The sequence below is a fragment of the Pristis pectinata genome, chromosome 3 (genome assembly GCF_009764475.1).
Source record: "Pristis pectinata isolate sPriPec2 chromosome 3, sPriPec2.1.pri, whole genome shotgun sequence".
Taxonomy (NCBI): domain Eukaryota; kingdom Metazoa; phylum Chordata; class Chondrichthyes; order Rhinopristiformes; family Pristidae; genus Pristis; species Pristis pectinata.
The window spans coordinates 67,514,207-67,540,089 of NC_067407.1; the positions used below are offsets into that span (position 1 = coordinate 67,514,207).

At 46.6% G+C, this 25,883-nt stretch overlaps 1 protein-coding gene across 2 annotated transcripts in view; it reads right to left on the reverse strand.

Moving 5' to 3' along the window:
• Positions 1-25,883, reverse strand: part of LOC127567879 (probable voltage-dependent R-type calcium channel subunit alpha-1E) — a 615,955-nt gene that overhangs the window by 56,412 nt on the left and 533,660 nt on the right. For both annotated transcript variants that reach the window (XM_052011039.1, XM_052011041.1), the window contains exons 37-38: positions 25,623-25,750; positions 19,236-19,332 (exon numbers count right to left, since the gene is read on the reverse strand). In XM_052011039.1, the coding sequence (XP_051866999.1) occupies positions 19,236-19,332; positions 25,623-25,750 (225 nt within the window). The remainder of the gene's footprint in view (positions 1-19,235; positions 19,333-25,622; positions 25,751-25,883) is intronic.

A 25,883-nucleotide genomic window follows, 5' to 3' on the forward strand; every position in this document is an offset into this window, starting at 1 on the left:
GGCAGGTTGTCAAGTTTTGTATCCACTAACAGCAGTGGATGGGGTCATCTACATTCTGCAAGGAAGCCTTCATCCAGACCCCTCCTATCATGTAATTGCATTTAAGTTATGCTGTTTAACAGATGCACAGTCACCCTTTTACTCACAGACTCACAGAAAACGTATACAGAAAAGGCCATTCAGCCCACTGTGCCTGTACCAGTCAACAAAGAGTCATCTAGTCTAAACCTCCTTTACCACTGGGTCTGTAGCCCTGCAGGTCACAGTCCTTCCAGTAACACATCCCAGCACTGTGTAAACGCGATGGGGGTTTCTGTCTCCACCACCCTTTCAGGCAGTGAGCTCCATTCCCCACCAGACTCTGGGTGAGAGACCCTTTCCTCATCTCCCCTCAAGACCTACCAATTACTGTAAGTCTACACCCCCTCAGATGTGACCCCTCTGCTGGTCTAGCCAGGTCCCTAATAACTCCACACACCTCAGTTACGTTTTCACTCAGCCTCACAGTGAAAATCCCCTGACTCCCCACTTTCTCTCACTGATACCATTTCCCAGTTCTGGCAACATCCTCGTAAATCTTCTCTGCACCCTCCCCAGTGCGATCTCATCCTCCCTGTAATATGGTGACCAGAACCGTACGCAGTGCTCAAGATGCTGGTGTTGTGAACAATTTTGGGCCTCATATTTTAGGAAAGATGTGCTGGCCCTGGAGAGGGTCCAGAGGAGGTTCACGTGAATAATCCCAGGAATGAAAGGCCTTTTCATTCACCTGAAAGGTTTAAGGAGCATTTGATAGCTCTGGGCCTATACTCAATGGAGTTCAGAAGGATGAGGGGGGATCTCATTGAAATCTACTGGATACTGAAAGGCCTGGATAGAGTGGGCATGGAGGGGATGTTTCCATTAGTAAGAGAGTCCAGGATCCAAGGGCATAGCCTCAGAATAAAGGGATGTCCTTTCAAAACTGAGATGAGGAAGAATTTCTTCAGCCAGAGGGTGGTGAATCATGGAATTCATTGCCACAGAGGGCTGTGGAGACCAAGACAGAGAGTGATAAGGTGGGAGAATGGGATTAAAAAAAAATCAGCCATGGCTGAACGGTGGAGCAGACTCGATGAGCTGAATGGCCTAATTCTGCTCCTGTATCTTAAGGTGTTGTGGTCTTATGAAGCTATATGCAGCATAAGATCACTGTCCTTATACGGAAGGGTGTATCAACCCAGGGGGCCACATGAGTGGCAATGGTGCTGTGTTAAAAAAAAGTGATAACACTACTGAATGTATTGACCAAATGACACTAAGAATGTAAAGAGTTCTGCACTGTGTTTTTCTTTTTGTATATATATCTTACTATGAATAAAGGTTATTTATGAAATAATAAAAAAAGTTCTGTGCCTCAGCCGGTAAAGAAAAATCATCCTCTGTGCCTTTCCAAACATCTTATTGACCTGGAGACACCAGAGACTGCTGTTGCTGGAATCTGGAGCAAGAAACAAGATGCTGGAGGAGCTCAGCAGGTCAGGCAGCATCTGTGGAGGGGAATGGGTAGTCAACGTTTCAGGTCTCGACTTCAAATGTCGATTGTTCATTCCCCCCCACAGATGCTGCCTGACCCGCTGAGCTCCTCCAGCATCTGGTTTGTTGATCTTATTGACCTGTCCTGCTTCCTTTAAGGACCAGTGGATTTCAGACTCCAAGATCCCTCTGTCCCTCAACACCACTCACTATCCTCCCATTTATTGTGTACTACCTCACCTTGTTGCACCTCCTTTCATGTGTTATGTCACACCTCTCGGAATTCAGTTCCTCTTGCCATTTCTCCCCTATCTGACGAGACCATTTATATCTTTCTCCTGTCTAAAGTGCTCTATTGTCAACTGCATGGCCAATGTTTCATCTGCAAACTTCCTTAGCATGGCCCCTGCATTTGGATGTCACCTGAGAGAATTGGGGAAAATTTTAGTTAGACCTTCTGCAGTTTCGTTCCTTGCTTCTCTTAACAGCCTGATGTATATTTCATCTCAGCCTGGTAATCTATCCACTTACAAAGATGTTAAATGCCTTAATATTTCCTCTTTTACCAAATTCATTCCACACTCACCTATGTTAACAATATTCCTTTGTTAACAATTGCAAGATGTCCATTAAGAACCTTATCCACATCCTCCAAAGTCACACCTGATAGATTCTACTCATTCTTTGTTTTAAGTACATAGAAGATTTCTGCCAGAATTTTCTCTTCCTTGGTTTTCCAAATGTCCCCATTAATTACACTTTTATACTTCCTACATCTTCCAGGCCTTCTGCTGCATCTTAGTTTCTGGCCTGTTTTTGCCTTATCCTAACCCTCTTCATCGCATCATCCAGGGGCTCCAGATTTGACAGTCTTGCCCTTTATCTTTGTAGGAACCTGTTCACTCTGAACCCCTTGAATGTCTTTTTTAAAAGCCCTCTGGGCTAAAAAAAGATTTATCTTGGAGTAACTGTTTCTTGTCCACTTCCCAGTCTGGTAAGATTGCCTTTACACTAAAACAACACTCTTTTATCTTTGTCCTGTCTATGCTGAATTGAACTGAATTATTTTCTAAAGAAATGCTCTCCTACTATTCAGCTTCATTCCAAACAATAAATACAGAACTGCCCTCCTAGAGGGGAAGGATCCTGATGCAGGGTTTCGACCCAAAACGTGGACAATTCCTTTCTCCCCACAGATGCTGCTCCACCCGTTGAGTTCCTCCAAAAGTTTGTTTGTCGCCCTTCTTGAGATGGTCTTATTACATACTGGCTTAAAAGCAGGTCTCCTGAAGGTACTTTAGAATGTTTGCACCTTCTGTACTGTTCGTACTGACTGCATCACAGTTAATATTTGGGGAACTGAAATCCTTACCACCCTCTTGGTTTTGCTCCAATAAAAGATTTGTTTCCATACTTGTTTCTTCATCAACCTGGACTGTTTGGAGATCTTGTACACTGTCAACAAGGTGAATGTCCCCTTTTTTTTACTCCTTTGTTCAACATACTTATTTTATGAACCTTCTAAAGTATAATGATTCCCAGAGATGCAATTGTTACTTTAAAAAAGATTGTCAGTGCCTTACTGTTTTTTCAACCCTTCTCTCCTTTATCTAGAAGCTCTATACCCAAGGATGTTACGATGTCAGTCCTGCTCCTACTTAAGTCATGTTTCAGTAAAAGCTAAAATATAACAACTTCATTTGTCTACAAATGCCTGCACCACATCTGCCTTTTTCACTTAGTAATGGCAGATGAAACTTAAAGCTGGTAAGTGTGAAGTGATGCATCTTGGAGGTTATAGCAGGGGTAGAGCATACACCATGAATGGTACATCCCGAGGGAGTACTGAGGAACAGAGGGATCTTGGTTTACAAGTCCAAGGATCCCTGAAGGCAGCAGCACAGGTAAATAAGGTGGTGAAGAAGGCATACAGGACACTTTCCTTCATTAGCTGGTGCACAGAATATAAGAACGGAGAGGTCCTGGTACAACTTTACAAAATATTTTCAGACCGCACTTAGAGCATTGTATGCATTTCTGGTCACCACACTAGAGGAAGGATGCGATTGCTTTTGAGAGGGTGCAGAGGAGATTCACCAGGATGGAGACACATGAGAGACTGCAGATGCTGGAATATGGAACAACAAACAATCTGCTGGAGGAACTCAGCGGATCGAGCAGCATTTGTTGGAGGAAAGGGATTGTTGATGTTTCGGGTTGAAACCCTGCATCAGGACACTGCCTGGGATGGAGTGTTTCAACTAGGAGCAGGGAATGGATAGAGTGGTCTTGTTTACCTTGGAGTGGAGATGACTGAGAGGCAACCTGACAGAGGTGGACAAAATTATGAGGGGCATAGATAGGGTGGATAGTAAGAAATTTTTCACCATAGTAGAGTGTCTGAGATCAGAGGATGTGGGTTTAAGGTGAGGTGTCAGAGGTTTAGAGGGGGTCTGAGGAAGAATATGTTTCACACAAAGTGAGGAAGGCAGGTACTCTAACAACATTTTCGGCACAATATCGTGGGCCGAAGGGCCTGTCCTATGGTGTACTGTTCTATGTTCTAAGTAACATTTTAAAAGCATCTGAATCACCAGGGCACAGTAGGCTATGGACCAAGTGTTGGTAAATGGGATCGATGTAGATAGGTACTTGATGGTCAGCATAGACGTGGTGGGCCGAAGGGCCTGTTTCTGTGTTGTCCTGCTTTTTCTCTTTTCCAACCATTGTTTACTCTGCTTCCAAGAACCTTGCACTAATCTTCTTCTGTTCATTTCCATCTCTGTTCTTCTCCCTTCTGAATGTGGGAGCGGAGGAGGGGCGGAGGAGGGGGTGGGGAGGGGGGGAGGTGGACTCCAGACCAGTTAGCTTGACATCAGCATTAGGGAAAATGACAGAATCTGCATTAGGGAAATGGGAACAGGGAAGCCAGAATATAATGATGGAGTTGGGCAGAGTCAATATGGATACATGAAAATTGAATTATGTTTGACACTCAGTGGGTCGAGCAGCATCTGTGGGGGGAGAGGAATTGTTGATGTTTCGGGTCGAAACCCTGCATCAGGACTGAGAATGCAGAGAGGAGATGGCTAGTATAAAGGGGAGGGGGGAGTGGTGAGACAGGAGCCCGAGATGATTGGTGGACTGAGGACGGGTGTAAAACAACAGGCAGGTGGTTCCAGGTCGGGAAGGGGAGATGAGTAGAGTTGGGGGACAGTGGCTGGTGGGTGATAAGTAGAAGAAGACAAAGGGGAAAAAGAGGCAGATGGAGTGAGATGGGGGGAGGAGAGGGTGAAAGTTGGAGACAGTGGCTGGAGGGAGATGAGCAGAAACACAAAGGGACTAGTCCCTCTAAATATTCACAGCTTAAAAGCTGAAAAGTACACAGAAACCAGCCTCATGAGAAACCCTAGGTACATCAATCCTTTAAGTACTTAGCAATAACAGGAAGAGGTCACACAACTCCTTGACACTGTTCCAGCATTCAATAAGATCATTGTGTGTCACCAGTGCTGGACTCTGATAAGTGAAGGAGGTGAGGATGGAAACCATTAGGGGAGAGGGGAATGGCAGATGGAACCAGATGGGGGAGGGGATACACTGGGTGAAGTGTGTGGGGAGTGGGTGGATGGAACTGGGAGGGCGAGGGGGATGCCATATCCAGCGGGCAGTGTCGGAGCGGGCAGCGGAGTGAGAGGTAGCAGAATGATTGGGCTTTGGCTCAACGGGCTTAGGAGGTAAAGGGGCGAGGGGAGATCCACTTATCTATTATTCTCTTCGACATCAAGAGGCGGAGGCCATCTGCAACAACACTGGTGAGTAGCTGGTAAGTAAAGGTACAGTTTACTGTAATTGTTATAACTTTTAAGTAGAATACAGCTAGGTAGGGAAAAAATAGTTCAGATGGAGGGCATGACGATGTGCTGCAGCTGCTTGATGTGGGAGCTAGTGGACCCTGCTGTGGTGCACGGTGACCACATCTGCAGTAAGTGCTTGAGGCTGGAGGAACTTCGGCTCAGAATTGATGAGATGGAGTCGCAGGTTCAAACACTGCGGATCATCAGGGAGGGAGAGAGTTATGTAGATGCTGTGCATCGGGAGGCAGTCACCCCCCCTTAGAGCAGGTACTTCCAGGGTCCAGGAGGCAGATAGATGGGTGACTGTCAGTGGAGAGAAAGAGAAAGGGAACAGGCAGACAGAGCAGAGGACCCCAGAGGCTGTTCCCCTCAATAACAGGTATTCCGTTTTGGATGCTGTTGAGAGGGATGACCTACAGGGATCAAGCAGCAGAAGCCAGGTCTCTGGCACTGGGACTGGTCCTGCTGTTCAGAAGGGAAGGGAGGAGAAGAGGAGGGCAATAGTGATAGGGGACTCGATAGTCAGGGGAACAGACAGGAGGTTCTGTGGGTGTGAGCAGGAATCCTGGATGGTAGGTTGCCTTCCGGGTGCCAGGGTCCAGGATGTCTCTGATCGGGTCCACAGCATTCTTGAGCAGGAGGGAAAGCAGCCAGAAGTCATGGTTCATGTTGGTACCAACGACATAGATAGAACCATAGAACCATAGAACCATACAGCACAAAACAGGCCCTTCGGCCCACCATGTTGTGCCGTCCATCAAACCACCCTCACACTAGCTAACCCCTTCCTCCCGCATATCCCTCCATCTCACATTCCTCCATATGCCTATCCAACAAGCTCTTGAACCTGTCCAATGTATCTGCCTCCACCACCACCCCAGGCAGTGCATTCCATGCACCAACCACTCTCTGGGTGAAAAACCTCCCCCTGACATCTCCCCTGAACCTCCCACTCATAACCTTAAAGCCATGCCCTCTCGTCTTGAGCATTGGTGCCCTGGGAAGGAGGCGCTGACTGTCTACTCTATCTATTCCTCTCAATATTTTATATATCTCTATCATGTCTCCTCTCATCCTCCTCCTTTCCAGTGAATAAAGCCCTAGCAACTTAAGCCTCTCCTCATATTCAATACTCTCTGATCCAGGCAGCATCCTGGTAAATCTCCTCTGGACCTTCTCCAACGCCTCCACATCCTTTCTATAATGAGGCGACCAGAAATGAACACAGTACTCTAAGTGTGGCCTAACTAGAATTTTGTAAACCTGCATCATCACTTCGCGGCTCTTAAACTCAATCCCGCGACCTATGAAAGCCAACATCCCATTGGCCTTCTTAACTGCTCTTTCCACCTGTGAGGCAACTTTCAATGAACTGTGAATATGAACCCCCAGATCCCTCTGCTCTTCCACACTGCCAAGTACCTTGCCATTTACCCAGTACTCTGCCCTGGAGTTTGTCCTTCCAAAGTGTACCACCTCAGACTTCTCCGGATTGAACTCCATCCGCCACTTGTCAGCCCAGCTCTGCATCCTATCAATATACCTCTGTAACCTCCGACAGCCCTCCACACTATCCACAACACCGCCGATCTTAGTGTCGTCCGCAAACTTACTAACCCAGCCTTCCACCCCCTCATCTAAGTCATCTATAAATATCACAAAAAGTAGAGGTCCCAGAACCGATCCCTGCGGGACTCCACGAGTCACTGCCCTCCAATCCGAGGGCACTCCTTCCACCACAACCCTCTGCTTTCTACATGCAAGCCAATTCCTAATCCACACAGCCAAGCTTCCCTGGATCCCTTGGCCTCTGACCTTCTGAAGAAGCCTACCATTAGGAACCTTATCAAACGCCTTTCTAAAATCCATGTAAACCACATCCACCACACTGCCCTCATCAATCTTCCTGGTCACCTCCTCAAAGAACTCTATCAGGCTTGTGAGGCAATATCTTCCCTTCACAAAGCCATGCTGGCTGTCCCTAATCAGTCCATGATTCTCTAGGTGTTCATAAATCCTATCCCTTAGAATCCTTTCTAACAGCTTACCCACCACAGACGTGAGGCTCACCGGTCTGTAATTCCCTGGACTATCCCTACTAACTTTTTTGAACAAGGGGACAACATTCACCACCCTCCAATCCTCCGGCACCATCCCCGTGGACAACGAGGACTCAAAGATCCTTACCAGTGGTTCAGCAATCTCCTCCCTCGCCTCTCGAAGCAGCCTGGGGAAAATGCCGTCAGGCCCCGGAGATTTATCTGTCTTAATATTATTTAACAACTTCAACACATCCTCTCTCTTGATATCTACAACCTCGAGAACATTACCCTTACCAGCACTCCCTTCCACATCATCAAGACCCCTCTCCTTGGTGAATACCGAAGAGAAGTATTCATTGAGAACTTCTCCCACTTCTGCCGCCTCCAGGCACATTCTCCCACCTTTGTCTTTAATCAGACCTACCTTTACCCTAGCCATCCTCCTACCCTTCACATAGGTGAAAAAGGCCTTGGGATTTTCCTTAACCTTACTAGCCAATGCCTTTTCATGTCCCCTTCTAGATCTCCTCAGCCCTCTCTTAAGTTCCTTCCTCGCTACTCTATATTCCTCACGGGCCCTGTCTGAACTTTGCTGCTTATACCTTATGTATGCTACCTTCTTCTCCCTAAGTAGTTGTTCAACCTCTTTCGTCACCCACAGCTACTTCACCCTGCCATTCCTTCTCTGCCTCACCGGGACATATTTATCCCTAACATCCTGCATAAGATCCCTGAACATCGACCACATCTCCATGGTACATTTCCCTTCAAAAAGGACATCCCACTTTACACTCCCAAGTTCTCTCCTTATAGCCTCATAGTTCGCCCTTCCCCAATTAGATACCTTCTTGTCCTCTCTGCACCTGTCCCTGTCCATGACAATTTTAAAGGTTATGGAGCAATGGTCACTGTCCCCCAAATGCTCACCCACCAATAGATCCTTCACCAATCCTGGTTCATTTCCCAAAACTAGATCTAGCATGATCTAGAGGGGGGGAGAAGAGGAGGAGGGATGGAGTTACCGGTCAGGGATACTATTACAGCTGCAGAAAGGGTGGATAATGTAGAAGGATCCTCTCTAGAGTCAGTATGGGTGGAAGTTAGGAACAAGAAAGGAGCAGTTATTTGACTGGGAGTATTCCATAGGCCCCGCGGTAGCAGCAAGGATACTGAGGAGCAGATTGGGAGTCAGATTTTGGAAAGGTGCAAAAATAACAGGGTTGTTATCATGGGAGACTTCAACTTCCCAAATATTGACTGGCACTTGCTTAGTACCAAAGGTTTAGACAGGGCAGAGTTTGTTAAGTGTGTCCAGGACGGATTCCTGTCACAGTATGTTGACAGGTTGACTAGAGGGAATGCCATTTTAGATCTAGTATTAGGTAATGAACCGGGTCAGGTGACAGATCTCTCAGTGGGTGAGCGCTTGGGGGACAGTGACCACCGCTCCCTAACCTTTAGCATTGTCATGGACAAGGATAGGAGCAAAGAGCACGGGAAGATATTTATCTGGGGAAAGGCAAATTATGAGGCTAGAACTTGAGAGTGTAAATTGGGTGACATTTTTGAAGGGAAATGTACTATGGAGATGTGGTCGTTGTTCAGGGATCTCTTGCAGGATCGGTTCTGGGACCTCTACTTTTCGTGATTTTTATCAATGACTTGGGTGAGGGGGTAGAAGGGTGGGTTGGCAAGTTTGCAGATGACACAAAGGTTGGTGGTGTCGTGGATAGTGTGGAGGACTGTCGAAGATTGCAGAGGGACATTGATAGGATGCAGAGGTGGGCTGAGAAGTGGCAGATGGAGTTCAATCCGGAGGAGTGTGAGGCGGTACACTTTGGAAGGACAAACTCCAAGGCGGAGTGCAAAGTTAATGGCAGGATTCTGGCGAGTGTGGAGGAGCAGAGGGATCTGGGGGTTCATATCCCCAGATCACTGAAAGTTGCCTCACAGGTGGATAGGGTAGTTAATAAAGCTTATGGGATGTTAGCACTCATAAATCGTGGGATTGAGTTTAAGAGCCGCAAGGTAATGATGCAGCTCTACAAAACTCTGGTTAGACCACACTTGGAGTACTGTGTCCAGTTTGGTCGCCTCATTATAAGAAGGATGTGGAAGCATTGGAAAGGGTGCAGAGGAGATTTACCAGGATGCTGCCTGGTTTGGAGAGTATGGATTATGAGGAGATACTAAAGGAGCTGGGGCTGTACTCATTGGAGAGAAGGAGGATGAGGGGAGACATGATAGAGGTATACAAAATATTAAGAGGAATAGATAGAGTAGACAGCCAGCGCCTCTTTCCCAGGGAACCAATGCTCAATACAAGAGGGCATGGCTTTAAAGTAATGGGTGGGAAGTTCAAGAGAGATATCGGAGGGAGGTTTTTTACCCAGAGAGTGGTTGGTGCATGGAATGCACTGCTTGGGGTGGTGGTGGAGGCAGGTACGTTGGTCAAATTCAAGAGATTGTTAGATAAGCATATGGAGGAATTTAAAATAGGGGGATATGTGGGAGGAAGGGGTTAGATAGTCTTAGGCGTGGTTTAAAGATCGGCACAACATTGTGGGCTGAAGGTCTGTATTGTGCTGCACTGTTCTATGATCTATGAGCTATGATCTATGAAAGTGGGTGATGGGGGACTGGAGGAGGGGAGAGAGAGAGGGGAAACACACCAGAGGTGAGGGTTACCTGAAATTAAAAAAATTATATGTTCATACCATTGGGTTGTAGACTACCCAGGCGGAATATAAGGTGTTGTTCTTCTAGTTTGCATTTTGCCTCACCCTGTCAGTGGAGAAGGCCGAGGATGGACCGGTCAGTGTGGGAATGGGAAGGGGATTGAAATGGTCTGCAACTGGGAGCTCGGGATGGCCATTGTGGACCGAGTGGAGGTGCTCTGCAAAACGGTCGCCCAGTCTGTGCTTGGTCTCACCGATATAAATGAGGCCGGATGCAGTAAACAAGGTTGGAGGAGGTGAACGTGAATCTCTGCCTCACCTGGGAGGGAGGTTAGGTCCCTGGATGGTGGTGAGGGAGGACGTGAAGGGACAAGTGTTACACCTCCTGCGAGGGCAGGGGAAAGTGCCAGGGGTCAGGGAGGGGTAGGTGGGGAGGGATGAGTGGACCAGGGAGCCACAGAGGGAGTGGTCACTGCTGAAGGTGGAAAGGGGTGGGGAAGGGAAAATGTGGCTCGTGGTGGGATCTTGTTGCAGCTGGTGGAAATGATGAAGGATGATGTGCTGGATGCAGAGGCTCATGGGGTGAAAGGTGAGGACTAGGGGAACTCTGTCTGTGTTCTGTCTGGAGGGAGCTGGGGTGAGAACAGGTACGAGAAACAGAGGAGATGCGAGATCGGGCTCCATCAACCTCAGCAGAAGGGAAGCCACACTTCCTGAAAACGGAGGGCACTTCAGATGTCCTGGAACAGAAGGTCTCATCTTAAGAACAGATGTGGTGGAGACAGAGAAACTGGGAGAAAGGGATGGCATCCTTACAAGAGAAAGGGCAGGAAGGGGTGTGGTCTAATTAGCTGTGGGAGTCAGTGGGTTTATAGTAAATAGCAGTCAATAGTTTGTCTCCTAAGATGGAGACAGAGAGATCAAGAAAAGGTCCACATGAATTTGAGACCAGGATGGAAGTTGGTGGCAAAGGTGATAAAATTGATAAGTTCTGCATGGGTGCAGGAAGCAGCACCAACGGAGGAAGAGTTGGGGAGTGGTATCGGAGAAGGTTTGGAACAGGGACTGTTCCACGTAGTCAATAAAAAGACAGGAATAGCTGGGGCCCATACAGATGCCCATGGGTACATCTTTGATTTGCAGGAAGTGAGTGGAGCCAAAAGTGAAGTTGTTCAGGGCAAGAACAAGTTCAGCCAGGTGGACAAATGTGTTGGTGGATGGGAACTGGTTGGATCTTTGTTGCAGAAAGAAGCGGAGGGCTTTAAGACCTTCCTTTTGGGGGATGTAGGTATAAATACTGGACATCCACAGTGAAGATGATGTGTTGGGGGCCAGGGAATCGGGAGTCATCAGAAATGTGGAGTGCATAAGATAAGATTTCTTTATTAGTCACATGTACATCGAAACACAGTGAAATGCATCTTTTGCGTAGAATATTCTGGGGTCAGCCCTCTAGTGTCGCCACACTTCCGGCGCCGACATAGCATGCCCACAACTTCCTAACCCGTACATCTTTGGAATGTGGGAGGAAACCGGAGAACCCGGAGGAAACTCACGCAGACATGGGGAGAACATACCAACTCCTTAGAGACAGCGGCCGGAATTGAACCCAGGTGGCTGGCACTGTAATAGCATTACGCTAACTGTTGCACTATCGTGCCTGCCCATGCGAGGTGTCCCGGATGTAGGTGGGAAAGGACTGGACGAGGGGAGACAGGATGGAATCAAGGTAAGAGGAATTATGTTCAGTGGGTCAAGAGCTCATTAATAGTTTCCATTCTCACCTCCTTTACTCAGTCCAGCACCAGTTGCCCTTTGTGTTGCTGCTTATCTCCCTCCAGCCGCTGTCTCCACCTTCACCCTCCCCTCCCCCCCTTTGACTCCATCTGCCTCTTTTTTCGTCTGCCTCCATCTATCACTCACCTGCCTCTGTCTTCCAACTCCACCTCTCCCTCTCCCGTACCTGGCTCGACCCCTCCTCAGTCCACCAATCACCTCAGGCCTCTTTCTCACCACTCCCCCTCTCCTCTTAAAACCGGCCATCTCCGCTCTTAGTCCTGAGTTTCCAGGGTCTCGACCCGAAACATCAACAATTCCTTCCTCTCTAGATGCTACTTGACCCGCCGAGTTCCTCCAGCAGAATCTTTGTTGCTAACTGGATCCAAAATTGGCTTGGTGATAGGTGGCAGTCAAGGGAAACATCAGTGTCCTAGAGTGGTAGAGCACAGAAATGGGCCCTTCGGCCCACCAAGGCCAAGCCAACCTTTTTGCCTATTTACACTAATCACATTTGCCTGCATTAGGTCCGTATCCTTCTCTGCCTTGCCAGTTCAAGTGCCTGTTTATATGCCTCTTAAACACATTGATTGTATCTGACTCCACCACCTCCTCTGGCTGTTCATTCCAGTTACCAACCACTCTCTGTGTAAAAACCTTACCCATCAGTTCCCCTTTAAAATTCCTTCCTCTCTTCTTTTGATACCCTTACCATAGGAGAAAGATTTTGATTATCTATCCTATTTATGGCTCTCATAAGTTTACACACTTCTATCAGGTCACCCCTCAGCCTCCTTCGCTCCAGGGAAAGCAAGCCCAACCCGTCCAATCTCTCCCCCGAACCAAAGTCCTTCAATCCAGGCAACATCCTGGTGAATCTCATCTGAACCCTCTCCAGTACAACTACATCTGTGTGGTGACCACGGATATATTGTGGTATAGTGTGGTGACCAGAACTGCACACAATACTCCAAGTGCAGTCCAACCAGTGCTTTGTAAAGTTGCAACATGATGTCCCAACTCTCCCTTTACTCTGCTTTTACTTTTTGCTATTTACTTCTGTGAGATTCTGTGTTTGATGTTATCTACATTTTTTTTGGAAAGGCTTTTGACAGGGTACCCCATAACAAGCTATGTAAAAAAAAGGTAAAAACCCTTGGGATCCAAGGAAAAGAACAAATTGATCCAAGATTGGCTGAATAGCAGGAAGCGAAGGGCAATGGGTGCAAGTGTTTTTATGTCTGGTAGGATGTTCCATAGGGGTCCTTTTTGCCAAATGAATTAGTGAGTTAGACCACTATGAAGAGAGAAGATAAAGACGTTTGCAGATGATACAGACATTAGCTATGTGGTTGTCAGTGAGAAAGGAAGATTTGGGCTGCAGGAATATAGAGATGATCTGCTCAGTCAGGTGGAAAAATGGAAAATGGAACTTAATCCGGAGAAGTGTGAGGTAATGCATCCAGGGAGGTACAATGAGGCAAGGAAACATATTGTAAATGAGAGCATATTGAGTGGTATGAAGGAACAGATAGACCTTTGAGAATACATCCATAGATCCTTGAAGGTACTAGTAGCATGGTTAAAAACCTATCTGGGAAGCTTTCTTCATTAGAAGAGGCATAGAATATAAAAACAAGGAGTTATGCTGGAACTGTGTATAACACTAGTCAGACACACCTTGCGTACTGCATACAATCCTGGTCAGTACAATACAAGAATTACGTGATTACACTGGAGGGGTTGTAGAGGAGATCTATGAGGACGTTACCTTGACCTGAATATTCAAAGATGAAAGATTGGATAAGCCAGTGTTGTTTTCTTTGAAACAGAGGGAAGACTTAATTGAGGTTAAGTAACTATGAGGTACCTAACCAAGGAGTTAAGAACAAGGGGCATAGATTTAAAGTAATTAGTAGAAGAATTAGAGCAGATATGAGGAAAAGTCTTTTCACCCAGAGAGTGGTGGGGGTAAGGAACTCACTGTCTGAAAGGGTGGTGGAGGCAGAAATCACCATCACATTTAAACAGCACTTGAAGAGCCGTGACCTGCAGTGCTGGAAGGTGGAGCCTCTTTCTGTAATGTAAATTTTATGATTCTGTTGTCTGTGATACAAAATTCCAATTGAAATACAGGATGAAATCCAATAAAGTTCTGCAAGCTTCCCTTCACTCCCATCCTCAAACCTTCCTTTCCCTCCTGTTCTGTATGTCCCTATTTCAACAATCTATACCATGATAGATGTTGCACCCATGGGTTAGGTGGAAAATAAAACTTCATTTAACACTGTTTCGATCAAATACTCCCAGGACAGGTACAGGATGGAGAGAGAAGGGGAGAGCAAGGCGGGCGGGGCGGGGGGGGGGGGGGGGAAGAAACAGAGAGTGAGCGAGAGAGAGAAAGAGAGATATTGGTGGGATGGACAGTCCAGGACTGGGCAATGATCAGTCAAGGACCAGGATTGGTGGGATGGACAGTCCAGGATTGGGCAATGATCATTCTAGGACTGGGAAGTAGTAAACTCAATGGCCTGGGGAGGAGGAGTGTTGGATATTGATGCCCCATTAGGGATGGGTCTACAGACTGGAGAGTGGTTGGGTCAGGTGCCTGGGAAGAAGGAGATACGGGGGAGGTCAAGGGATGCCAGTGTTGACCAGTTGGAAGTTTGGGCCCTGGCCTTGAGGAATGGGGAGATCGTAAGGGGATGGTTCTCGAGATTGAAACCTATAAGTCAGGGGAGTGGGTTTGAGTGGCGGGGACACCTTGAGCTGTGCTAAAACGTAATCAGTGAACCAGAGGGTCAGGGTCTGGGACCTCGAAGGGTGGTGAGTGTCAGGAGATTGAAGGGTCAGGGGAACATGGGGTTGTATAATTGACAATGCTACAGGATGGGTGATGGGGTGTGACAGGGTTAGAGTCAATGTGGTGTAGCACCAGAAGGCTGCAACATAAGTAGGGGCCATAGGTAAAGGACTCAGATGCTGGCGGCTCCAGTCCAGTGCTGCATTGGCAAGTCCTGGGAGTGAACAATGATGTTGCTCCTTGAATACAACAAATGCAAAGCCAATAACATCATTACAAGTACCTCTGTCACTGAATTTGTGTCAGTGATGCAAGGGTAACTCACACCTGGAAGTGTCCAGTCAAGTTTACAGAAAGGTACAGAACCATTTGGAAGTGGTCATGGTGATTCCTGGAAAAATACGTTTTCAACTGTATAAGCCTGAAGCAGTATGTGATTGAATTTCTAGGTATAAATGAGAAGGATTCAAAGGATGAGGGGGGCAGGGAGGTGGAAGTGGAGGCAAAGAAAGGAAGAGGCAGAGGGGTAAAAATGTGGAGCTTGAAGGACAGAGGGAGGGACAATCAGAAGGAGAGGCAAAAGGAGAAAGTGAGGGAAGATCCCAGACTGATTTCTGGGATGGTGGGTTGCTCATATGGGAGAGATTAAGCAAAATGCAGGAGTTGGCAGGGTAGATGTGAGGCTGATGCTTTCTCTCGATGGGGGGTGGTCTAGAACCAGCAGTTGGTCAGAAGATAAGAGGTTGGAATTCAGGACAGAGATGAGAAGGAATTTCACCTGGGGGTAACGCCTTCAGAATTATTTACTCATGAGGGCTGTGGAGGCTCAGTAGCTCTATAGTCAAGGAATCAATGGACTTTTAGATACTAAAGGAATCAAAAGATTTGGGATTAGTGTAGGAAACTGGTTCTGAGATAGAGAGGGAGTGACCAAGAGAAGGTGAAGCAAAGAGGGATGGATAGGGAAGCGCAAGAGAGAAGGAATATTTCTCCTGTTTTTACTGTGGAGAAGGATATGAAGACTTTGGAACTTGAGATAGTTGATGGGGATGTCTTGGGAATAGTCTGCATTATAGCAGAGGAGGTATTGAAGGTCTTAAAATGTATGAAGTTAGATAAATCTCCAGGGCCTGATCAGGTATATCCAAGAACACTGTGGGAGGCTAGAGAAGAAATTGCAGGAGCCCTGGCTGAGATATATGCATCAGCATTAGCGACGGGGAAGACTGGAGGGTGGTTAATGTTGTGCCTTTATTTAAGAAAGGCTGCAACGAAAAACCTGGGAAGTATAGACCAGTAAGCCTAATGTCTGTGGTAGGTAAGTTAATAGAGAGGATTCTGAGTGATGAGGTATAAAGCATTTGGAAGACAGGATTTGATTAGGGATAGTCAGCATGGCTTTGTGCATGGGAGATCATATTTCATGAACTTGATTGAGTTTTTTGAGGAAGTAACCAAGAAGGTTGATGAGGCCAGGATGGTAGATGTGGTCTATAAGGACTTTGGTAAGTCCTTTGATAGGGTTCCACATGGTAGGCTGCTATGGAAAGTTAGATCACGTGGGATCCAGGGAGAGCTGGCTAACTGGATACACAATTGGCTTGATGGTAGGAAGCAGAGGGTGATGGTGGAAGGTTGTTCTTGGACTGAAGGCCTGTGACTAGTGGTGTTCCCCAGGGGTCAGTGTTAGGCCCATTGCTATTTGTCATCTATGTCAATGATTTGGATGAGAATATACAAGACAAGGTTAGTAAATTTGCAGATGACACTAAAATAGGTGGTGTCATTGACAGTGAAGATGGTTATCAGGATTTACAGAGCGATCTTGATCACTAAGGTAAGTGGGCCGAGGAATGGAAAATGGAGTTTAATTTGGATAAGTGTTTCATTTTGGGAAGACAAATCAGGTGGGACTTTCACAGTGAATGGTGGGGCCCTGGAGAGTGTTGTAGAACAGAGGGACCGAGGAGTACAAGTACATGGTTCCCTGAAAGTGGCATCATAGTTAGACAGGGTGTTGAAGAAGGCTTTTGACGTGCTGGCCTTCTTTCATCAGGGCATTGAGTATAGAAGTGGAGATGTCATGGTGCGGTTGCACAAGACGTTGGTGAGGCCGGATCTGGAATATTGTGTTCAGTTTTGGTCACCCTGCTGTAGGAAAGATGCCATTAAGCTGGAAAGAGGGCAGAGATTTACAAGGATGTTGCCAGGACTCGAGGGACTGAGTTATGAAGAGAGGTTGGGACTTTTTTTTCACGGGAACGTAGGAGTACGAGGGGTGATCTTCTAGCGGTGTATAAAATCATGAGGGGCATAGGTGGGCACGTTTCCCAGGGTTGGAAAATCAAGAACTAGAGGGTTAATCTGAGGGGAGAGATTTAATAGGAACCTGAGGGGCAATGTTTTCATCCAGAGAGTGGTCAGTATGTGGAATGAGCTGCCAGAGGAAGTGGTTGAGGCAGGTTTAAAGGAACATTTAAAAGGTACTAGGACAGGTACTTGGATAGGAAAGGTTTGGAGAGATCTGAGCCAAACGTGGGCGAATGGGACTAGCTTAGCTGGGAATCTTGGTCGTTATGGACCAGTTGGGCCAAAGGGCCTGTTTCCCTGCTGTATGACGCTATGAAAGACAGAGAGAGGAGGAAGTGACAAAGAGGGAGGAGAAATAGTGACAGGGGAGGAGGCAGAGGGCATGAGAGAGGGAGAGGGATGTCGTATGAAGAGATGCAGACATGATTAGACAGGGGAATAGCAAACTCTGGTCACTGCCTGGGTGACACCTTCCATCTCAATGACACACTTCCACCACCTATTAATTTCCATTGTCCTTACCCTAATTTTCACGTTTCCTTTCTCGAAGGAACTATCTCTCATTACAGAGGGGTTTATAGAGCTGCGTATTTGCCTGCTGTCTGGTACCCTGCACTTCCCAATGCCTATTCCTTTGGTGACCCTGGGACACACACTGAAATCTGACCTGATTCTGGATACTGACAGGATCCTGAACCAACTCTGCCTCCTTTCCTAGCCCAAGGCCACTGCGGACAACTAGATAGTCTCAAAAAACGTTGTATGTTGGTGAGCTACAGTCTGGACAGAGGAGAGTACCTGTGCCTTGGACCTTGTCTGGCTTGACGTAATATGTGCCGTATCAAGGTTGGAGGCTTTGAAATGGAAGTCATGACTTTCTAGCCTTTAATGAGTGGTGTCTCCTCTGTACTGAGGCACAGAATTCAGGCTCTGTCCACACGGATAAAAATGTTCAATCAATCAAATTATTGGGGATTACCCATACATTGGGTCTTGATTATTCAGTTCAAGCAGTGCTACAAGCTACAAACAACTAAAGCAATGAAATACATATTTACAGGACAGCCAGACATTATCCAGAACTGGCAATGCCCTTAAAACCTGCGAGGATCCAACTATTCTTTACAGGGATTGTTTCGTCAATACCAAAAGTTTCCAGTATGGGATTAAAGGCAGTGAGTGTTGTGGGGTGACAGGTCAAAGGGTTAAATGACTGATCAAACCGCGCACCTCCCGCCAACATTTTGTACAGAACGTCTGCATTCTAGCAAGTCACTGACATGCAGATCGTCCCTTTCAGGCACCATTTACTTCCTGAAAATGGTCAGGAAAGCTGTGGTTACTTCATCCTGTTTCTTTCTGTGCATCAAGGTGAGGAGTGTTAAATAATGCTTTGCAATAGAAGCTTTTCCACTCAGGTTAGTTCTGGAGTACAGATCCCTTTATACCATCCCTATAAAAACCTCAGAGGAATTATCTGCTCAAGGTCAAGTCATAGAATTATACAGCGTGGAAACAGTCCCTTCGGCCCAACTCATCCATGTTGACTGTGTTGTCCAGCGAGCTCGTCCCATCTGCCCGCATTTGGGCCATAGCCCTCTGAACCTCTCCTATCCATGTACTTATGTAGATTGCTTTTAAACGTTGCCAATGTGCCTGCCTCAACCACTATTTCTGGCAACTCATTCCAAATGTGCACCACCATTTGTGTGAAGAAGCTGCCCCTGATGTCCCATTTAAATCTCTCACCTCTGATCTTAAACCTATGCCCTCTTGATTTTAGCACCCCCTTGCTGGGAAAAAGACTATGTGCCTTCACCCTGTCTATGCCACTCATATACATCCATCACGTCACCCCCTCAATCTCCTACGTTCCAGGGAATAAAGTTCTAGTCTACGCAACGTCTCCTTGTAACTCAGGCCCCCAAGTCCAGGCAACATCCTGGTAAATCTGCACTCTTCCTAGTTTAATAACATCTTCCGTACAAGTGTCAAGTGTTCAGATTCCATTCCCTATATGAATATCCTCCACCCTGAGAAATACACAACTTGCAGAACAGGGTAAAACAAGTCATGGTACGCCAAGACTAATTACAGAGAAAAGATAATCATCAAATACATATAATAATGGATGATATTTAAAAAAATAACCCCCATTAGATTGAGAATTGGCTCTATCCACCCCAGAACATAAACAGTGATAAATATCTTTTCAGTGTCAGGCAGGCACAGACTGATTTTGTTTTCCTTCTACCTTGTAAGCAACTTTCGAAGGACATTTCTTCCCCAGACCCAGCGGTGGAGACATGAGGGTCAGCATTTGATACATGTCAGTGTAATGGATTCGGCCGCTTTGCATGGAGGGAGGGGGATGGTAAGCATGTCCAGGAGAAACAGAACAGGAAAGAGTTAATCACATCTATCTCAATCAGCAGAACAGTCCTTTTTTCTTAGAATTATAAAAACATAAAGCCAAAGGTGGCAAATCAATCTATCGTGCGTGTGCAGGCTCTTTGGAAGAGCTATCCAATCAGTCTCACCCCACTGCCCTTTCCCCAGAGCTCTGTAAATTTTATTCCCTTAAAAGCACCAATCCAGTTCCCTTTTGAGAGTTACTACAGAATCTGCTTCCACCACCCTTTCAGGCAGTGTGTTTCACATCACAGCAACCTGCTGTGTAAAATTATCTCCTTGGTTTATTTGCCAATTATTTCAAGGTCTTTATTCTTTGTCTATCCAAAGTTCAGCTGTTGCATAAATGTGGTGGTAGAATGTGATCAGACTCGGTAAGGTCCCAAGAGATGATGGGGTTTCTGGTTAATTTCCTACTGGATGAACAGTATCAGTGCACAAGCAGAGTCAGAGGAGAGGAGAGAGTGAGGGAGGGAGAGAGGGTGGGGAGGAAGACATGCATCCCATGCATGTGGAGTATGCATTTCAGCCTCATTAAAGAAACAGTTTCTCTCAGTTCTATTCTCTTTACACAGGTCTGCACCTCCTGTTTAATATCAAGGCCCCATCCAAATGTTACAATATCATAGGGTGCATCCTCCATTAGGTTCTCAACTCATGCACATGAGCAAAAATGGAATAGGCTCCTGACCTACTGGAGAGACCAGTGATGCGTTGAGCAGTGCTGGTCCTCAGAGGTTTTTCATCACTCCCTCTAAACAATGCCAAACCTGGTGGTGCCAAGTCTGGTTTATGTGAGGGGGCTGAGTTTGTGTGTGTATCAGTATGTGTGTATTAATATGTTTGTACGTGTGTGTGTGTGTGTGTGTGGAAGAGACATAGAAAGTATGTTTCATTAAGAGTGTGCCTTTGTGTGAGTTTATACTGAGGGCAAGTCAGTGTTTGTGTGTAGGTAATTGTGTGAAAGTGGGTGAAATGTGTCTTTAGTGCTTACATGTCTGAGTGTGTATCTGTGCTTGCACACATGCACTTAAGTGCATTTCTGTTTGTGCATATTTGAGTGATTGTGTTTATAAGCTGATTTTTGTTTGTGTGGATGTTTGTGAGTGCACATCTGATTGTGTGTGTCTGTGTGTATGAGAGTGTGTCTGTCAATTTGAGCAACTGTGGCCATGTGTGTGTGTTTGGGTGTGTGTTTAAGAGAGAGAGAGGTGTGAGGCAGGAAATGTGCAGGACAGTGCATGTGTGTGTTTGTGAGTGAGCAAAAAAGAGAAAGAACCAGAAGTGTGTAAGATTGAGTGTGTGCACATGTATGTGTGACAGAGTGAGAGTGTGTGTGTGCGTGTGTGTGTGTGTGTGTGTGTGTGTGTGTGTGTGTGTGTGTGTGTGTGTGTGTGAGAGAGAGAGAGAGAGAGAGAGAGAGAGAAAGAAAGAGCCAGGAATTGCGTAATACTGAGAGTGTATGAGAGAGGGAATGTCTGTGATAGCGTCAATATGTATGTTTGAGAAGGAGTGTGTGTGTGTGTGTGTGTGTAGAAAGATGGTATGTGTGAGAGAGAGAGAGAGAGAGAGAGACAGTGTGTATGTGAGAATGCATATAAAAGAGATGGAGAGGGATTGTGTATGTGACAGAAAAAGAGTGATTGAGAGAGAACGGTGTATATGTATAAGAGAAAGAGTGTGTATGTGAGAGAGAACGGTGTGTATATGAGAGAGAATGGTGCGTATGTATGTGTGTGAGGGAGTGTTTGTCCATGTGGATAGGTGAGAGAAGGAAAGTATATGTATGAGAGAGTGAAAGAAAGAGAGTGGTAAGAGCATGTGTGAGCAGATGGCCAACTTTATTGAAAAAGGTAACAGCAAAACATAGATGAAAGTGAGCCTCCAGGAATACAAAGTTAGCGACACTTGGTACCTGTGGCAGCAGGAGTGGTGCACTGAGACCAAGAAGAACACCCACCCACCCACCCACATCTGGAACTGGCTCCTGGCCGTTTTGAGATGGCCTCTGTCAGCAGATTCAAACTAGTGAGGTGCAGCAGAGTTGAGATTCTGTCTCTTTAAAGGAGGTGTGTTGTTCCCCAGCCAGAGGGGGATAACCACTGGCTGTGAAGTTAATATGGAGCAAACCTTGCAGGCCACCCTACAAGGGCACTTCCTCCCCAGTCCCAGGGGGGGTGTGATCATACACACTATTGCGTACATGTCCTTATAGTGAATCCTTCCGCTACAAAAAAAGCACAGTCAGTTAGACAACAATAGCCAGAGAGAGAGAGAGAGAGAGAGAGAGAGAGAGAGAGAGACAGATCCATCTCTCGACAAGAACACACTTCAGCACTACTTCTGTGGGGGAGACTTGCTCTTCCTCTGATTCAGAGCGATCTGCCTGATGGCAAGTGTTGGTTCCCAAAGGCATTGATTGGTGGTAAGAACAACAAACATGGTTAAATGGAGTGAGAACCAACAGTGAAAGGACAATAAGGCCTAACCAAGAGATATCAACCTGGATGTTCGAGAGCAGAACACCATTTTCATTGGTGTCGTGTGTTAGCCCAATGTGGGCAGAATTCCAGTTGTGATTTGCAACATTGCAACTAATGCGTCTTATGTTCCCCACCAAGTGCCAGACATGTGCAGAGTAGGCAGTGGTGTCATTATTATCGCGATGGGAATTGGAAACTAGCCCAGAGGAACTGGGTCGCAAGGGAGCCATGTACAGGAAGCCAGGTCTGAAGAGTAGGAAGGTGGCCCCACCCCTGCGTTTGAGTTAAAGAGATCCTTCATTTCTCGCGGGATATTTTGGGGGATTGAGTTGGAGGTCTGATCACTGTGTTCAGTGGGGCTGAGGAATGCTGTGATCTGTGTTGATGGCTGAGATGTCCTTATCTCACTAAAAGATGGGAGTGTTGGTCAAGGCCCAGCAGAGCGAGGCAGGAAGGGAGAGGCTGAGGCATTTGAGAGAACCCAGTCAGAAGAGCCTCTCTGTCTCAAGGAGCAATGTACTTGTCTGACCCACAGCATTTCTGGGTACGTAGATCTGCTTTTGGACTAACACACAATTCTGAAGAAGTGATGTTCTGCACTTTAACATCTAGGCTGCTATCTCCCAGTTATGCCCTACTGACCTCTCATCGCTGGCTCTCACCCTATTTAATCATCCTCCGCCCTCAAGGAGGACGAGCGCAGCAGGCAAGGCCTGCAGGTTCCCTGCCAAGTCACATTCCTTCCTGACTTGGAAATGGATCGCTGGGTCTAAACCCTGGAATTCTCTGGACAGCAGCACTGTGGAAGTACCTTCAGCAAAAGGACTGCAGTGGGCCAAAGAGGAGGCTCACCACCACCTTCCTGAGGGCAATTGGAGATGGGTGATAAATGCTGACTGTGGCAATGATGCCTACGTCCCAAAAAAATGAAACAAGAACTGTACACTGACTGTTGTCTCTCAGTCCCTCTCCTTCAGGGAGATTTATAAACATTGGTATTTCCCACTCCCTCTGCCTCCTATACTGTATGCTGGTAGCTCTCAATCCCTCACCCAAAGGGAATTTCTCTACATTGACTGGTGTCCTTAGTCTCTCTCCGATATCATGCAGAAGAAGTGAGCTTAGTCCCCATCTCTTTGACGTTTCAGTGCTGGTGCACACTAAGAGGTAAAATGATTCAGAGGCTGTAGTTACTGTGATTGCCCATTGATCCAAAATGCCAATGATACACCACTTAACCTACTGTTCCAGTTTTGAAAGCATATCTTCAATCTGAACGTGGATAGGCTCCCCCTGAATGTTCACTGCTGGCCAGCCCCTTGGCTGTAGTAACTCACTTGGCTTGGTGCCTGTAGTTGTCACATCTTTAGAGTGATGGCAGCAGCTTGTATGGCTTCCTTGGCATCTCAAGAAGAAACAGTGAGGAGTGCAAGTACACTGATCGCTTGGTTTTATCACTGCCACCAGGCACACACCATCTTGTCATTCCACAGTGGTCACTGTGACCCACTGTACAACACAGTGACAGTTCCTCCACCACAAACAACGCAGAAGATCCAGAAATCAGCTCCTCACCAGTTCTCGAGAACAACTGGAGATAATCATTACAGGCCATGCTGTTCGGGGTGCACAAAACCTGTGCATAAATAAGATTAAAGAGGGATCCTAATTCCCATTGCAACAGTTGCCATGTTATCTTTCCTCTTGCTGCTTGAGGACAAGGCAAAGAGACAAGTGGAGCAGCACTCATTGACACAAGTAGGGACATTTTCTCAGCAAACTTGCAGATGGCACAGAGCCTTTGTGAGGTCAGGAGTTGGTGCAGAAATGTTCCTGCAGTCACAAGAATTTCATGGAGACACAAAAGACTGCAGATGCTGGACTATGGAACAACAAACAATCAGCTGGAGGAACTTAGCTGTTCAGGCAGCATCTGTGGGAGGAAAGGAGCTGTTGACATCGAAACCCTGCATCAGGACTGCAACCCACAACCGCAGGGTTTCAATCTGAAATGTTGACAATTCCTTTCCTCCCACAGATGCTGCTCGATCCGCTAAGTTCTTCCAGTGGATTGTTTGTTGCACAAGAATTTCATGTTTGCTGAGTTACTAATCAATGGCTGTCCCTGGGAGAGCAGTGGTGGGTAATGCCATATGTTGCCAAGGAGGTTTTTGGAGGTGTTCAGTACCTAAGTTGCACATGAGATCTTATCATCCTAAGTCTCAATGCTGGAAGTCTGGGCTTCAGGTGGCCACTGCCTGCCTCTTTGTCTGAACCTTTATTTGAAAGACAGAACCGTCCACTGAGTCAGATGATCTGATACATCTACTCATCACCCCTTGCCTTGCTGTTTCTCTTTCTGTTCCACTTGCTGTGGGGCAAAGAACAAGGGCCACCTCTGAATGATCACCAGATTGTGGAGGGCGCAGGAGATGATTGATGAAGCAGGAAACCCTTACAAGGTATTCAGCAGATCAGCCTCAGACTAGTATAGACATCAGAAAATCGCTGATTGATGCCCCTTCTCATTCCTACCATCGGGGAGAAGGTATAGGAGCCTGAAGACACAAACTCAATGATTCAGGAACAGCATCTTCACCTCCACCATCATATTTCTGAATGGTTCATGAACCCATGAACACTTCCTCTTTATTCCTTTTTTTTTGCACTATTTATTTATTTTTTGTAATTTAATCGTAATTTTATGTCTTTGCATTGTACTGCTGCCGCAAAACAACAAATTTCACGTCAAATAAGTCAGTGAAAATAAATCTGATTCTCAGATATTGTTACCTCCACTCCTATCAGCCCTGTGCCTATTGGTCAGTGTTTACAGGAGCTTGTATCGCAGTGAGGCAGCACAAGTTAGGGGGATAGTCTTTGTCCTTCAAGCCACCCATTGGTCTGGATAGTGACCGTGGTTGGCACAGTAGATACCTCAGAGCTGTGACGGGGTCATATGATCTTCCTGTAGGTGCAGCACTGACCATTGAGCCACACAGGTTGAAGTTAGAGGGTTAACAAACAGATCAGGGTTCCTGTGTGGAATGCTTAACACCACGTGACTGCAGTCCAACACTCTCTGAAGTCTACCTCCACGGTGGATTTGGATACCTTCGCTGCCTGATGCTAAGGAACAGGAGAGAAAATTCCCTTTTCTCTAAGTGCGAGCCTGCACCGAGTCCCTAATGCTACACCAGCAGTGGCTCACTGTGACTCATGGCATAAGTCAGCTGCCTTCACTCGAAACCAGCTGGAGGCTAAGAAGTTCAATGCCACTGCGACCATTACCATGGTAATGTTCTATGTCTGGAACTCTACCAGAATCCTCCTCTCCTGATTTTTTAAAATTCTCTTCAGGGTGGGCATGGTTAACAAGAGAAGGCGGCGGTGAGCCTGAGACAGCATACAGTTATTTTCATGAGGGAGAGGGACTGAGAAACACTAGTTATTGTACAGTTAGTTCTCTGAGTGAGAGGGACTGAGGGACACCAATAACTACCTGAGGGTGAGGAAGGAACATGTGTCAGTGTGCAGGTGTCGGGTAGAAATGTCAAATGAAACAATTTCCCTCAGGCTAAATTCCCCATCACATGACATGTTGTGGTGTCAGGAATCTTCCACTATTAGCGCAATGCAGCTCCTCTTTCCTCTCTCATTATATATTTCTGCTTCATCGCTTGGCTCATCCTATAACATGACTAAATATTTAGCAAGAGGTTGCCCCTTCAGGCTTGGACACCTACCAGGCAGCCCGATCGTATTCAGCCCAGACCCGCACAAACTCATCCAAGTGGTGTGGGCCGAGGATGGATGAATCCCGTGTTAGATACTCAAAGTTATCCATGATGACAGCCACAAACAGGTTCAGCATCTGTAAGGCAATGGATATTTCTTTCAAAATGGGGGCAGAAGTTCCTCCTGCCAAACACAAGCTGCGAGAGCTGAATCAACACCCCAGCACAAAGGGGTGCCCCGGAGGAACCAACTCAGCCACTGTGGTTCTG